The sequence below is a fragment of the Rhinichthys klamathensis genome, unplaced genomic scaffold (assembly GCF_029890125.1).
Source record: "Rhinichthys klamathensis goyatoka isolate OS25496 unplaced genomic scaffold, OSU_Roscu_1.1 h1tg000111l_1, whole genome shotgun sequence".
NCBI lineage: Eukaryota > Metazoa > Chordata > Actinopteri > Cypriniformes > Leuciscidae > Rhinichthys > Rhinichthys klamathensis.
The window spans coordinates 14242469-14258862 of NW_026606649.1; the positions used below are offsets into that span (position 1 = coordinate 14242469).

At 38.4% G+C, this 16394-nt stretch overlaps 1 protein-coding gene across 3 annotated transcripts in view; it reads right to left on the bottom strand.

Moving 5' to 3' along the window:
- rnf19a (ring finger protein 19A, RBR E3 ubiquitin protein ligase) overlaps positions 1-15706 on the bottom strand; it is a 59325-nt gene extending 43619 nt beyond the window's left edge. For all 3 annotated transcript variants that reach the window (XM_056254593.1, XM_056254592.1, XM_056254591.1), the window contains exon 1: positions 15561-15706. In XM_056254593.1, the coding sequence (XP_056110568.1) occupies positions 15561-15591 (31 nt within the window). In that variant the 5' untranslated portion in view covers positions 15592-15706. The remainder of the gene's footprint in view (positions 1-15560) is intronic.
- Positions 15707-16394: the final 688 nt, after the last annotated feature.

Sequence of the window (16394 nt, forward strand, 5' to 3'; positions counted from 1 at the left end):
TTTTAAAAATTGACGCTTTTACGTGTGGCGTTTTACGCGTCGGTGTGCACACTCACATTGGCGCCCTTTGTTTAGTCACGAGGCGTTAAACGTCGGCGAATATCGCGCGCGAAATTCGTCCCGGTGTGAACAGGCCTTTAGTTGCGCTTTAAGGCCTGTTCACACCGGGACGAATTTCGCGCGCGTTATTCGCCGACGTTTAACGCCTCGTGACTAAACAAAGGGCGCCAATGTGAGTGTTCACACCAACGCGTAAAACGCCACGCGTAAAAGCGTCATTTTTTTAAAAACGCCTCGGGTTCGTTTTTTTGGTTTGACGCGCCGCGTCAAAAACTATCCGACCAATGAGATTGGCGCTTTTGCTCACGTGTCTGGAGCTTCTGAAGTTACAGTAAAACACAACTTGGGGGCGCTCAAACACAAAACGGTCTTGCCGAGCACACATACGTAATGGCGAAGAAGATATACAGCGTCTACACTCTGCCGGGAAGAAATAAGACGAGGAAGATGTAAGGCTAGATGAGTAGAGCTGCTGGTCTTGTTGGTGTCTTTATAAAGAGACACCAACGACAATAAAGAACCATATAACAAACGCGACAAACTTGCTCTCTTCTTCTGAGTGACAAGCGAGTGTCAGAAGCGTAGTTGCGCAGCGCCACTTTGTGGACCGGGGTATTTCTGTTTTACATTAAGCGCCATCTAATGTCAGGGAATGAATTTGCGTGTTCACTCGGCTCATCGTCAGCGAAAATCGCTTGGGTGTGAACACAAAAAACGCGTTGAAAAACGCTGACGAATAACGCGAGCCGATATTCGTCCCGGTGTGTACAGGCCTTTAGCCTTAAGTGGAATCCGTATGTTCATTTGGCCGGAAGCTAGTTATTTCACTTTATAAAGTTTTAAATATGGATATTTTTCTTACACAAACTCATTGCTTCACTTCAGAAGGCCTTTATTAACCCACCGGAGCAGGGTGGAGCACTTTTATGATGAATATTATGCACTTATGGACTTCAAAATGAAAACGGCCATTCACTGCCATTATAAAGCTTGGAAGAGCCAGGACATTTTTTTTATACAACTCCGATTGTATTCTTCTGAAAGCAGAAATGTCATATACTATGGGTGTGCACGAATATTCTAATTTTCAATCTGTAATTATTATTCGAAAAATAATATACTATTCGATTTTTACTATGTTGCTTTGCTGGCTGTAAATGCAGTGAATCCATGATAAATCCCAAGCACTAATGGCTCGTTTCCACTGAGGCGTACGGTACGGTACGGTACAGTACAGTACGGGTCGGTACAGCATGATCCGGCTAGCGTTTCCACTGCCAACAGTACCCTTACTTGATAGGCGTGGTGTTTGCCGGAAAGAAGCGATCGACGTCATTTTCGCGCGAAGAAAGCGACATAGTAAACAACAATGGATGACAGACAGCAGATCTTGTTCTTGCTTCTCGGGATGTTTGTCACAAGAAACAAGCGCTGGCATTAGGCGTTTCTCAATACCAAGTAGCCACGCAAAGTCCGACTCAGGAGAATGATCCCGAGGACGCGAGTCCAGTAATTCTGCTGATGGAACAGTGCGTTCTTGAAAGCGCCACTCAGCTCGCTCTGCTACTCCGGTTATATACATTTTAGGCAACAATAAAACGAAATATGTTATAAAACACCACTCTGCTTCTTTTCGATTTAATTTAAATACATTTTAAACATTATAAGCACACAAATGTGGTTCAGGCAACGCATAGACTATTGATTATATTCACTGCATGTATGTAACGTTATATTTATAACAAAACTAAATATAAAACACAATCCTGCCTCTTTTCGTTTAAATTTAAAAATATTAAACATATTCCAGGCAATGTATTGCATTGGTACAAATGTTGCAATAAACAACATTACAGATGATCTTGTAATAAAATAAAAAAATGACAAAACTATCTATTTTTGTTGAATTTCAGTTTTATCAATAATAGCCATTATAAAAGTATAAGTAAAAGGTACAAAAAGATATACAGTAAAGCTTTAATAACATAAAGCAAACAATTCAGTCAAATATAGCCTACAAATTCAGCGCTCAAATATATGAAACTTCACTTAGCCTTCTGCCAAAACTATTGGCCAGGGAACGAATTATAGATTCACGAGACCAAAGATCGCCTGTTAGGTCTGTACAAGACGAATTATATCTCATGTTTAACCACTACAGAGACGTCAGAGTCAGCGGGAAACATCAGAATGACTAGCCGGGGAAAGGCTGCTCCAGGCGGGGTACTTGAGCGCCGAGCACCCGGTGATTGCTTGGAATGGATCTTCAAATTATCATAAATCTATAAATAAACCACAGATTTGAGCTTTAAAAAACTACTTTCTCGCCTGAAAAACTCTTAAAACTACATTTCGTGACACAATAACAGTAGTATTATTTCAACTGTATATTAAAAAATGGCGCTTCTAATGCCCTTGTAGCACGCGCAAGTGATACTCTGTCAACCAATCACCGTTCTGCAGTGAGTCTAGCTCCACCTTTTAGTACCGTACCACTGTGCTAGGTACCACAACGGAAGGGTACCCAAAAAGTGGTACGGTACGGTTCGGCTTTTTGGTACCATTCACAACTTTTGACAGTGGAAACGCAAATAATTGCGTACCGAACCGAACTGTACCGTACCACTCAGTGGAAACGAGGCATAAAACTCAGTTATAATTAAATGCACTGCGTGGCGCTGTGGAGCGCGTTTAACAAGTGGATTGTATTTGATCTCATAATGTCGTCGACTGCCTCGTGAAGTTTGGAATTACTTATATGAAAATCATCTTACTAAATGATATTACAAAATGGAATTACTTTTAATCTAATTAATTAATGAAACTAAATTATCATAATATCACCACCAAATCCCATGAAATCCAAACACAGTCGAATGAGGAAAGACAGCTGTCCATCACTGCATTCACGACGGCAGGTAAGCGCAGCTGTGGCGCGAGTGATCAGAGATAACTTATCTGATATCAAAATGATTGAGACATACGCTTCCATTAAGTTTCGTCGAGGGAGACGGGTTTACAGAAAATGCAAAGGGCTGTTAGAAACTTCGCTTAGCACACGCACACGGTTATCTTTGCGTCTCTGCAACGTCTGTTAGCGCAGCGCGTTCTCTCACCCGAGCATGTGGATATTATTGTTTTTCTCAACATGAACGTGAAACAATATAAACACGACATAACCATATTCTGACTCGTGCATATGTACGTTCTGTCTGATAATTGGCGTTTTTTTCAGTTTGCGTTGCTTGAGCTTAAATGCTTTTGTTCTTTATATTTTTTGTTTACACGTTGTTTAATGTTTTAACCTAAAAGAAAACCTTAAGATATATCATAAGCTTGTTCAGAAATGGTGACAAAAATGTAACAAAACTTACTCGTTAAACGTCATTTAAATAAAAGAATATTCGTTTTTTTATGAGCCCGAATATTCGAAAACAATATTTTAGAAAAATGCCCATCCCTATCATATACACCTCGGATGACTTGAGGGCGAGTAAATCATGGGCTAATTTTCATTTTTCATCCCTTTAAGGTTGTTACTCTAAGGACCCTAACTTTTTGTGCTCGATAAATCAGGCTCTGACTGCATCAAGATACTATCTGCAGAAATAGCTGCAATGTATTTTTAGTAGCTTGTTAGTAACTTATTAATCTATCAGAACAATGGCTTGACTGTAGTGAAACTTACTTACAAACTGAAATTACGATTGGGAAATCAAGCAGATTTCAAGCTTCTTCCCCAACATTGCCATCATTTTATCATGAGTGATACACGGCAAGATGAACAAACTCTGTTGAATGATAATAATACTGCTGTAGGTTGAGTGGCTAATCTAAAAGGAGCTTCCCTCTCAGATCCTGAATGAAGGATGGAGATTAAGACGTCACCACCTGATCCAGACGCTGCAAGTTCAGCTGGCCTCCCCAGGTCATTCAGCAGTAAGATTTAGCTCCAATTGATGAGCTAAACAGAGACTTTCTATAAGCGGCTGCTGCACACAATGTCTGCTTGGGAAAGTGCAGCTGAAAATATCAACTGTGTGCGAGGATGAATGCAGAAGTTTAAAATTAAACTTCACTTGCAACTATTACAAACAAATTGAAACAAATGTAAAAAGCAGTCATGCCTCTGCATCAAAATAACTGCATTCATGTGGCTTTCATAACAGCGCATCGCCATCATGTTCCACTCATCTCCGAATATAGAGCGCTCTTGCGAAAGTGAAAGTGTTCGGGTCAGATTTATCTGTAGCTTTTAGGAAATTACAGCTGAGCTTTCATGCAAAATGACGTAAATGCATAAGTGGCTTACGTGGAAAAATTCAGTATACATAAATCAACAATATCAGTTGTATTTATTCTCCTACATGAACGCCAGGTGATTCATGTTCGTTGTTCTTTTCAAAAGGGCAGATTCTGTTTACAGTACACATACTAGAGCCTTGCCAGATTAAAATTCATAGTAATGGAGTTACACAGACACTATGTACACACTTCCTTTAACAAACACGTGTCTCCCTGGATTTCCTGAACACTGTTTAGTCACAAGACGCAGTCACCACAGCGGTAGATAATTCTCCCATTCAGAAATGCGGGCACAGAAAAGCATTTTCATGTACAGAAAACATTTGGACATAGGACAAGTAAACTTAAGTAACAAAATAAAATGCGATTACAGCGCTATTTAGACAAAAAATATTAAAAACAGCAGCCCCACACCTAGTATGGCAACTATAAAGCTAACTACAACAATATGGCTTGTGTATCAGCAACAAAGTCACAATACGATATGTATCCCGATACAGATGTAATATGATATCACGACTCGGCACTAAATTTCACTTCAGCAGAATTTAGTATAACAGCAGCTATTATACACTGCATTCTATAGGGCCAATGCTAACTATAAGCAGAGCAGGCAGTTGCCCTCTGCATTATGAAGGGCCTCTGTAGTAGGGATGTACATGAGTACTCTGACGTGACAGCGACAATCCATCAAACAATGATCACCGTGACTTTTCTTTTTCTTTTCTTTTTTCTGATTGGTTATTGCAGAATTTTGGGCGGTACCTGAGGTCTGATAGGTTAACGATAAGGAAGCATGGCGTCCAGACCAGCGAAATAAAGCGAAACTGGATTTGAAAGCGGACATGCAGTATGAAAAATAAAAAAATAAACTGTTTCTTTGCATTTATTTTAAATTTATTGTCAGTATTGGTCTCACAGATCACGTGTTTTTTGTGTGTGTGTGTGTGTACGACCATGTCTGTCAGCTATCATAGAAGACCATTTTTGACCCAGGAAAAACCCTGATATAGGCCTGGCCTACAGGAAAGAACAGTTTATGTTTAATCTATATAATATTGTGTTGGTCATACTAGGCTATACAATGATTTATTGATTGTCTTTGTTGAATACAGAAGTTAAGAGCTTTATATAAAAAAATAATAATAATAAAAATAATTGCATATTAAATTGCAATATTGGTAAGTTAAAAAAAAAAGCAATTCGATTATTTTCCAAAATCGTTCAGCCCTATGCGTCATATAGAACAGGCTTATTTTTATTGCCGTTTATCTACTCTTCAGCTTCACCTCGTGCTTCAATTCTTTTTAGATGTTTTTTTTTTTCCAAAATATTGTATTTGAATATTCAGGCTCATAAAATTTTTTTCGAACATTTGTTTATTTAAATGACGTTTAACGAGAAAGACGTTATTTTTTTTTAAGTTTCAGTTTCAGTTTGACACCATTTCTGAACAAGCTTACGGTTAGGCAATATACACAACAAGCACGGACAAAGAAATTATTTTAATCAAACCATATTGTTGATGAAAATAATACGAGAACAAAAAAATGCTAGTTATTAACGCGCATCAACGTTTTAAAAAAAAAAAAAAACATTTTTAATATTACAGTAATAGTAAACATCTTAAATATTAGGCTTAGTTTCAAATTACATAATATATATATATACACACAGAATAAACATATTACAACTTACAATGGAACAAAATCCATCAAATGCCCAAGCGAACTGACCAGAGTATGTGAGCGGAGTGGAGCGGCAACAATGTTCCCTCCGCGCTCCAAGCATTTAATAATCACTCCGCTCCAGCTCCGCTCCGGGTTCACCATTTACCGCTCCCGCTCCACTCCTCGCTCACTGATATCAGAAACACCGCTCCGTCTTCGCTCCCCGAGGAAATTGCGAATAACTATTTAAGTATGCTTTGAAATCTCACAAAATTTCTCCTCATCGTAATATATAGGCATATTATTATTTGTTTTTTTTAAACATCATTAGGAGAATAGTTTCAATGTGGTTTATTGGATAGTGTGCGAACTTTTCCTATGACTTATTACATTATCAGCATTATAAGTTAAATATCATTGCTGCTTTTTGCAGAGCATATTTTGTTTGGAAAGATGAAAATAACGTTTTCATCAGTTATCTACGTACGGGTCACTACATTTCTTACAGTTTTCTGCTCGTTCGAAATCAAACCGACAGCACTGTAAGATTACATTTTTTGAATGCAATGCATTGAGACGCAATCGTGAGAAAGCGATTGCGTGTGTGAATAATTACCTGTTTAAAATGTGCTTTCACCCGATCCAGCTCGATCTCATGAAAGTGCGTCACACATTTTATTTCTCGTACCATTTATACGCCAAAAACTTGTTTTTGCTTGCATAGCCTAAGCCTAGGATACGCAGTTTTCGCGTGCATATGATACGCACTTTATGGTGTGCACGCACTTCACACACCTAATCATAACCAAGGCAAGGGGTTTAGTGCATTTAATTTGCACGCAAAAATTTTTTTTATGTATAAATGGCACAAAAAATAAAATGTTTGCTATAGATACGCACTTTCATGAGATAGTGTTGCCCGATCATATTCAGTAGGCTTGAGAAATAACCTCCCGCAGCCACTCATGTCCATCGGCGTCATCATTCACATCCTTCACATTTTTTTCTGATTTGAGTGATCCATCTCTGTACCATGCTAGAGTAATGTGTTTAACGTGTGAAAATGCAGTTCTATAATGAGCCGTTGGCATGAATTGTACTCGTGATGGAGCGGTAGTGGAGCGCTCTCGGAGCGAGTGAAAACCACGACGCTCCGACTTTAAAAAAATCCGCTCCGCACTCCATTCAAAATCACACCGCTCCACTCCGCTCACATACTCTGGAACTGACTGTGCTTGTCATGAAGGCTTAACTCCATAGACGCACTCGTCGCGCTGAAACACTGGCAAACAAGAATTCACAACATTCTTTTACAGGCGTGTTCTTATTATAATGTTATGAAGCCATGTGTGACAGATTTGTGCTGCACATGTTGCACTTAATATATCTTCCTGTTCGAAGTGATTCCAATCATTCAAAGCCATAACGGCGAACAGCGTGCATCTCTCAACTGAAGAAAATCTATTATCTATTGGTTTTGGTATATCGGCCTATTTTTCTTATCGGATCGTTAACATCAAAAATGACCATTTATCGGCCGATATCGATATGTGGTCGATATATCGTGCATCCCTAGTATCGATACTCGTATCGACAAGTAGTATGTGATGACGATACATTGTCGTATGGATGTATCAAACATAGCCCTATAATATAACAATTAGTGCTGCCACTAACGACTAATTTTCTAACGACTAATCTTTCGACTAATTTTTCGATTAGTCGACTAATCTAAACGACTAATAAAAAAAAAAATCAAGTGTTTATTTCGTTGTGTCCATTTTATTTTGAACTCAACTGAAGGGCCAAAACATAAAATGTCACCTGTTCAAAAACATTATGTATTAACAATCTAAGCATTAAGTATCTGCATTTCCATTAGGCTATACCATATTAGTCAGAGTCCTAATCTAATCCTCTAATAACAAACATGTATGTATTACTTAAATAAAATTAGCTCTTTGTTCTGCCTTAAAAAATGTACAGTAAGCTAATAATGATTAATTTATGTACATTTCTGAAAAGCATTATAACTGATAACATCACTCTGAATAGTAAAGTAGATGCAATGCATTTTCTGTGAAAAGCGCTATACAAATAAATTGGAATTGAATTGAAAGTCTGGACTAGCCCACTATGAGTCGCGCTGAAAGCAGGCAGGCACGCAGTTATGTAGCTCGCGTTTACACTTGCGTGCATGGCGGGCCCGTGCCGCGGTTCGCGTGAATGTGAAAGCAACACGGACTCGGGAGCGCTTGTTCAGGAAGTTAAGTAACCTGCCCATGCGTTTTAGCTGATTATGATGCATTTAGTTAAATAAAACACATGTAAGGGATGATAGTGTTGATGATTTACCTTGGATACGCGAGAGTTGAGTCTGCAGTGTATTCGCGCATTGCGCGTGCAATCAGGGCAACAAATTTGGAAATCCACAGCTGTCTCCTCAAAAGAGTCCGTTTGAAAAACACAATATATTGACCCGCGTTCTGTTTTCTATCATGCGCCGTGCACGTTTGCAATGGCATAAGATGCACGCAAACTCAACAGGGTTCGATAGAATTGAGTGTGAAACCAGACCAACGCTGCGGGGGGCGCCGGGAACAATCGCGCTCGCGCTCGGACTCGGACCGCAGCAAACGAGCCCACTGTGAAAGCTCCGTCACCTGCCTCCGCAATTTTTCATATCAAAGCAGTGAAGGTGGGCGGGAACGTGAAGGAAAATGATAGCAGATAAACCAGCAGGGCGCGCACGGCGCACAGACTGGTGTGTGGAGGTGAATTACAGTGAGCCGTTTGTGACGGGAGACCAAAAATAAATAGCGGTCAATAGTAAAACGACACGTCGACTAAAAAAATTGCCGTCGACTAATTTGCATGGTCGATTACGTCGACTAAGTCGACTAATCGCGGCAGCACTAATAACAATAACTATAGCATTGACAACAATGCACAATAACTTTAAGCGTGCGCTGCAGTTCTCTCATTATGCAAATTTAAACTTGAGCTCTTTAAATTCGGTTGGATTCAGATTGGCTTTCAATGTTATCGTTCATCAGCTAGAAAAAAACTTTCTGAAATTGATTCCAATGATATCGTTCCTCAGTTTTGTTATAGTGGTAATGTAGATTTAAAACGATTATTAAAACTAATAGAAGACGTTACAGTTATCATCCTTAGAGTGAACAACCCTTTAATCAGTACTATTTGGAATGCTGGTACATTGAATCATCAGCTTGAAAGTGAGTCATAAGAGAAATTAAAAAGTAACCAGTCATTAGATAAGTGGCTGCAGCACGGATCACTGCCAATGAGGTCTTTGAAACCATTGCATTGTGGGGCCTTATGAGTGCACACATAAACGCTGTGGTCACTATTATGAGGCCCTGACTGCACACAAAGAATTCATCAACTACATTACAAAATGAGAACCAATGCTTAAACACTCATACCCGAGGCAGGCAAAAACATTTGTCTCTACAGCAAAGACTAAGTACATTAATTCTTGTAGGAAAAAGTTTTCTGTCACATTTTAACTCTGTTAGCACACATTGGCCATGGTACTACAACAACATCCCTTGCCATTTTGAGGCATGTCTGGCCTTCAACATACTCTTATTAGCTCAGTTTGGTATGTGTTTAGTAAGCCACCTGACTGCATGGCACTTCTAGCTCATGCATAAAGCGCCCATTGTTCTCCCACTACGCAGAGAGAAACAAGCCCAAGACTTTGATTAAGGTCAAGAACAAGACCATGGGGAATTCGTAAACAAGATAAACACACACGGAACACAACCTCAGACTGGTTTTCTCCTAAAGAACTTCATCATAACTAGTGATCGACCGATATTGATTTTTATAACCGATACCGATACCGATTATTTGCATGTTTATGTGCCCGATAACCGATATGCAGAACCGATATTTATTTATTGTTATACTTCTGTTTTTGACACAATTATTACAACACAAATGAACTGGACAAACCATTTTATTTATAACAATCACTCCCTCCTTGCATACAAAAAAAATAAAAGTCCATAAAATAAAGTGCACTGTTACAAGTGTCTTTGTTTAAAAATAAAATCTTTGATGAGGTAAAAAATAAAGCACAAAAATTATTCTAACATATTGGGGGGAAAAAATCTAAATTACCTTTTTTTTTTTTTTTTTGCATAGCTATTTTAGTAGTGTAACTTTATTATTGCATTATATAATTTATATCTAAATTATACATATAATTTATAAGCATCAGCAGCAACAATGTTAACAATAGGCAAAATAAATTTTAAAAGTCTAATGTTTTCATATGGAGAAAATAATTGACAGGGGAGTCATATCACCTTTGCAGAAATGTAATTCATTTTAAACAGTTTTAGAAGGTTTATGTGCCGTTTAATAGGTTTAAAGAATGAGGAATAATTCACTGGGTAATATTGATTCATTGAATAACATTAGCTATAACATTGTCAGGAAAGTAACAAACAAAACAGCATATACATCATTTCGTTTTCCAACTCGTATGTTATTAAATAATTAATAATATTTTTGTCGGTCTAGATCATGAAATGCTTTCTGACAAAGTGCTGTTTATCTATGCATTTACACAGAACTATAACTTAGGCTACTCAACCGCGATCGCGCGTGCAGATAATAAATAATTAATTTCCACAAAGCGGTATATTTAGATGTGAATTAGCGAAATAATTGCTATGTAGTAAATGATCATATAGCCTAATCTAGGGTGTTTAAACAAGATAATCTTGTCAAAAGTTTCATTCAGTGGCCGTGCTTTAACATTCCTGATCATCAACCCAGTGAGTGCTCAGCAATATGAACGAACTTTTTTTCCGAGACTAATGGTGAGCAAATACAACAGATAGAGAATTAAATTCAGCGCTTTTATTTTCAACATGCACTCATTCATGTCTGTTTTATTTAATTCATGTAAAGTTACGTCTTTATTGGGGCAGGACATGACGGATTACGCTACGTGACTCCATGAGTTCGTCTGAATTTTTTAGAACCAAGCTGCATAAATAAACTATATCAGGCATTTATGTCTCAAATCTCATTTCTGCATGTCTGTTATGTTAAATAAAGTTGAATAATTAAAGCAAAGCAAGTAGAACATATACTTACCTGTGCACAGAGTTGTTGTTGACTGATCTCCTCAGACGCGGGCTGCAATGGCGGAATTCTCAAAACGGCCACAAGATGGCGCCATTAATCGGCGAATCCGATATTACAAAACCGATACCCGATTATGGGAAAATGCTTAAATATCGGGAAAAATATCGGTAAACCGATACATCGGTCGATCACTAATCATAACCTTCTCAAACAGTTCCTGTGCTCATTTGTGGTTTTCCAACTAGCCAAACCTGGTCTAATAAACCTGTGGCAGAGTGAGATCTAGATCATTGAGGATATCTGAATCCTGATTCTAAATAAAAGACTGCTTTGCATGACACACACAGGCATAATTAGGGTTTTTCCTGTATTGAAAATATTTTGGCAGCCACCAAAAAATGAAATTTTGTCCTGCCAAAGATTTACTTGATAATTTAATGTGAAGATAGATACTGTAGTACCAGTACCTGCTGATAGCCGTGTTTAGGCAAGCGCTCAGTGAAGAGCATCAAAGGTTTCTATTTACTAGGGCTGTCAACTTTAGTCGTTTAGTCGACTAATCGGTCGATGCCGTCTTGGTCGACCAGTTGCATTTTTTTTTTTTTTTACCAACAGAAAGAAATTTTCCATGATTTACTCCTTGATACTTATTCCTTTATAAGCAGTTAAATATTACTGTATTCTAAATATAATTAGCCTATGGTTTATCCCCAACTTTAAATGCTTTAATTTAGGCTATTTTGTAACAGCGCCAGAGTTTAGCGCACACACATAGAACACTCGGTTCACACGGCTGGCTGCGCTGCTGCTTCATGCTCAGTAAGGGATATAGGTAGTTCAGCTGTATTCATTCAGTTAGAACGCTACTTGTTTCGGTTTTTATGTTTTTATACACTATGGGCCATATTTTAACGATCTGAAACGCAAGTGTAAAAGCGCAAAGCGCAAGTAACTTTGTGGGCGGATCCCGGCGCTGTTGCTATTTTCCCGGCGGGATAAATGCCTCTTGCGCCTGGCGCAAATCTAAAAGGGGTTGGTCTGAAGTAGCTTCATTATTCATAGGTGTGGTTTGGGCGTAACGTGAAATAAACCAATCAGAGCGTCATCTCACATTCCCTTTAAGAGCAGGCGCGCTTGTTCTAAAGCGGATTCCTATTATAACGGCGGATTTGCCAGGCGCGCGCCAGGAGCGGTTCACAGCCGAGGAGAGCAACGTTCTCGTCAGGGCCGTAAAACACAGAGAAGTGACATTGGGGATGGAGAAACCCACCCAAATTAACTTCTGTTAAACAGGCGTATGATAATTTGGGTAAATGTGTAAGCTACATGTATGCTTTTATAATAAATTGTCTATCTATCTATCTATCTATCTATCGTAATAATGTATGATTTACAAAAATGAAAACTGCTGCTTAGATGAGAGAATCAAAGTGTATGCGCGTTGTGCACACGCTACATTGATTATGGCCAAGCATGCGCCCTTAAAATAGCATAATGAACAACGCGCAACGCGCCACTGACTTTAGACTAGGTTTTTTCTGGTCAGTGGCGCATTTGTTTTATAGAACAGCAAAATAGCATGAGGGAAAGTTTGCGCCGGAACACGCCTCCTCTTTGCGCTGAACCGCCCCGGGGAGCGCAAGTGTATTTCTTAGTTAACCAAACGTGTGTCTGTGGAGGGAAAAGTCCGCTTTGCGCGGGTGCAAAATAGGAATGCATGCGTCAGTGTACAAAGTCATTTGCGCCGAGTGCAAGATAGGGCCCCAAATGTTTTTATCTCGATGCGTCGTGGACGCACTTGGAAAAAAAAGAGCGCGCCGCACCCATAGACTGTATAAAGGTCTCACCGCGACCGCGTTGCTTCCATCATGAGCGCGCACACCGCGCGCCTACATTTGAAATCGAACTTGAGCGCGCAAAAGACGTGAGCAGTCCCTTTAACGGCTTTATCATGCTGACTCAATAGATTGTGTTTTCTTGATATGTTTTTGTTTTTATTTGTACACTTGACGCATTTGAAAATAGCCTAAATAATGTAACAAAACGAAAATAAACCTATATGCGATCCTACAATACAACCTATTATATAGGATTGTTTTTTAGGCTCCTTTGGTTTTTTTGTGTGTTTGTTTTAAAACGCCTAGATCGGCTGGACAAAAGTTAACCCATAGCTTTGAAAGTAAAGAAGAACATACAGCCTGTATAAACGAGAGCTTTTGTTAGGATTTTTCATTGTGGCAGATAGCAGTTATATTTTTTGTAGCGTGTGGTGTTGTCAGGTGCGCGATTGTGACTGTTACAATAGACCTAGGACAGTGCTCCTCACTTTTTGCAGTTAAAAGCAGTTAATTTTCAAAGAATTGTATTATTATTATAGTTTTATGTATTTTTGATGTTTTTTCGTTGTTGTTTTATAAATGCTTTATGACAATTGTTAAAAAATGTTCAATCAAAACATCGCATCTTTTTCTTTTTCTTTTTTTTTGTCGACTAATCGTTGTGCAGGACAAGACTTTGGTCGACTAAGGATTTCTTTGGTTGACTACAGCCCTACTATTTACAATGTTTTTTTGCAGCATTGAGCAATGTAGCCAATAATAGACATATCTGTTGAGCGTGTGAACGCAATGGCCAATCAGATACGTTTAGTTAGTCAGAATCCACTCAAAACAGTGGATCAGTGCAACTTTGTGTACCTTGCGTTGTAATCCACAGCTTCAGTGTGATTATAATGGCAGCAATCTTTGCCCGCTTTCTGTATAGAATATATACATTTTCATGCTGCTAACTAGGCTACACATTTTAAAGTTTCTGGATTGGCAACCATATTAAAATGCATGATTGAATCTGATAAGACAGTGATAACCAACCATAGCAATGGACAGAACAAAACACTTTGATACTGTACGTGAAATGATTTGTGCATTAAATCTTGGAGAGTAAACGCAAAATAATAGACCTGTCCCTTTTGCATGTAATGTGTAACTTGTCTTTGTTGTTCAAAATTTTTGACCCAGGAAAAAAAAAAGGGTATGAGTGAGTACCAAACTTGTTGCTTTAAGTCTGACTTTATTTATAATTCATAGTATTTCTGATAAATATTACTTATACACATAAACGCATGTATATTGCAGGTCGATAAGTATATACCTTCCCTGTAGCTCAAACAGTAGCGCATGGCTTTTGCAATGCCAATGTCATGGGTTCGATTCCCAGCAAAAGCAAGAACTGATCTCCCGGTCGGTTTCAGATCCAAATCAGACCACGTTGGTAGACATTGAAGATAAGCTGCTTCCATGCAGGATTTTCACCAAATGCCGATCCTCCATTTCCCCACTGCCAAAATTATGAAAATCAAAATAGACCAAACTTCTTGAGATCTTCATTTTTGGGGGTTTGTTACACGACAGTATGTTCACACACAAGGCCACAACTTCACATTTCTTTATCTGACACCTCTAACAGTGACCTAGAATAATACGTCAAATTGGATGCTGAATCAACATTTAAACACCAGACTCAGGTCAACACCACTCGACCACCAGTTTCCATAGTTCTGAGATTAACACTAGTTTTAGCTAAAACAGTTGCGGGAATCCTACAGCTATGATCCAAGAAACTAATTAGCTTATTCTCACTATTACTACAAGAAACTCCATTGGGGGAATAACCCTTACACTAAATCAGCCTTTTAACACACACACTGGATGACGTAAGACTGCCATTTATCAACATATCTGAATTCTCGTTTACAGCAAAACACACTCGATTTCTACAGAAGTGTACTAGTTCGTGTAAATTAAGTTAGCCATTACATGAACAAAAAAATCCAACGTACAATATGTAAAAGCAGCAGTCTAAATACACTGAGCAAATGACTAAGTTACAATGTGGTGTAACTTGTAATAAATATTAGGCGTGCAAACGGTTGCAAAATGAACCAATAAGCCATTAACAATGAGTCTAAAAACAATCTCTCTGTATAATGCAGATCAAAGGTTTAGTGACATTTAACCGCAGCGATAACGCTAGGTAAATGTTTTATTTGAACAGACTTCCTGGTTACAAAGGTGTGAATTTAAACTGAACAAACAGAAACAAATGACAATGCGATAGCTGGCTACATGCCTACGGTAGGTCCATCTAATGTCGGACCCACACAGGCCCTTTAAAGCGATTTTACTTCCCTGTACACCAGGTAGCGGGCGTACAACATTAAATAGGCGGTGGTTATTTGTTGTAATAGTACAAATGTGATAACCGTCTTCGTATAATTTTAGTGTAAATATTCGCTTTCACATTCGCCAGCGAGAGCAAACTGTGAAAGCGAACACACGACCGTTAGCCAACCCGTCAAACTAGCCTTTAATACCATGCTATACAACGGCGACTCACCTTTCAAGTCATCCACGTAAAAGCATTTCATTCCAAGTAACAAATAAAGGCAAACAACTCCGAGTGTGGTTTAAGAAGAAGGCTACTTTAGTGAGTTGTTTTGTAGGGCTGAAGTCGGGCCGTCCTGTGTCCCGTCCTCCGCTCGCTCACTCGCTCTGACTCACTGGCATCCGTCTCGCTCTCTTCTCACATATCAGTTCAAACTCAAATCTCGCGAGAGTCGATGTGTATTCCTCAAAGCAGTAATAGTATTCACAGGCATATTTCAGGAAAGGATCAATAAAACATAAATGAAATGTTTTAAAGTATATATTATTAAGTTTATACAAACATTCTTAGATAGTGATTTAATTTTTTTATACCTGATATTCTCTAAAATAGATGTAATTATTCTTGACCATAAAGCATCAAATATTACATATACTATATATAATTTGTTCACTTTCCTGTATATCTAAATATAAAGCTTTAAAAGTACAAAGTCTATTTAAAGTACCATGGTATTACTATCACTGTACCAGACCAGTACTTTTTTTGTAAGGGTAAGTTATTTATATTGTCAAATAAATGGTTTCATGTGTCCAATAATATTACATGCCGGGAAACCCAGGTAATTTGGATCATTGTGGTCAAAAGTCAAACAGTTAAATGGCAAAAGCACTCAAAAACTTATTTCCATATGGAGCAAAGGGTCTAATTATAGAGAGTTTAAACACAAAACTTTCCTCATGAAGTTAATCAGAGCCAAGCTAAATATTACATTTTGTTGGATACTGCATGATGACAGGGCACATGGTTCTATGGTGTTTTATGAATAAAGTAAGCTTTTGTGAC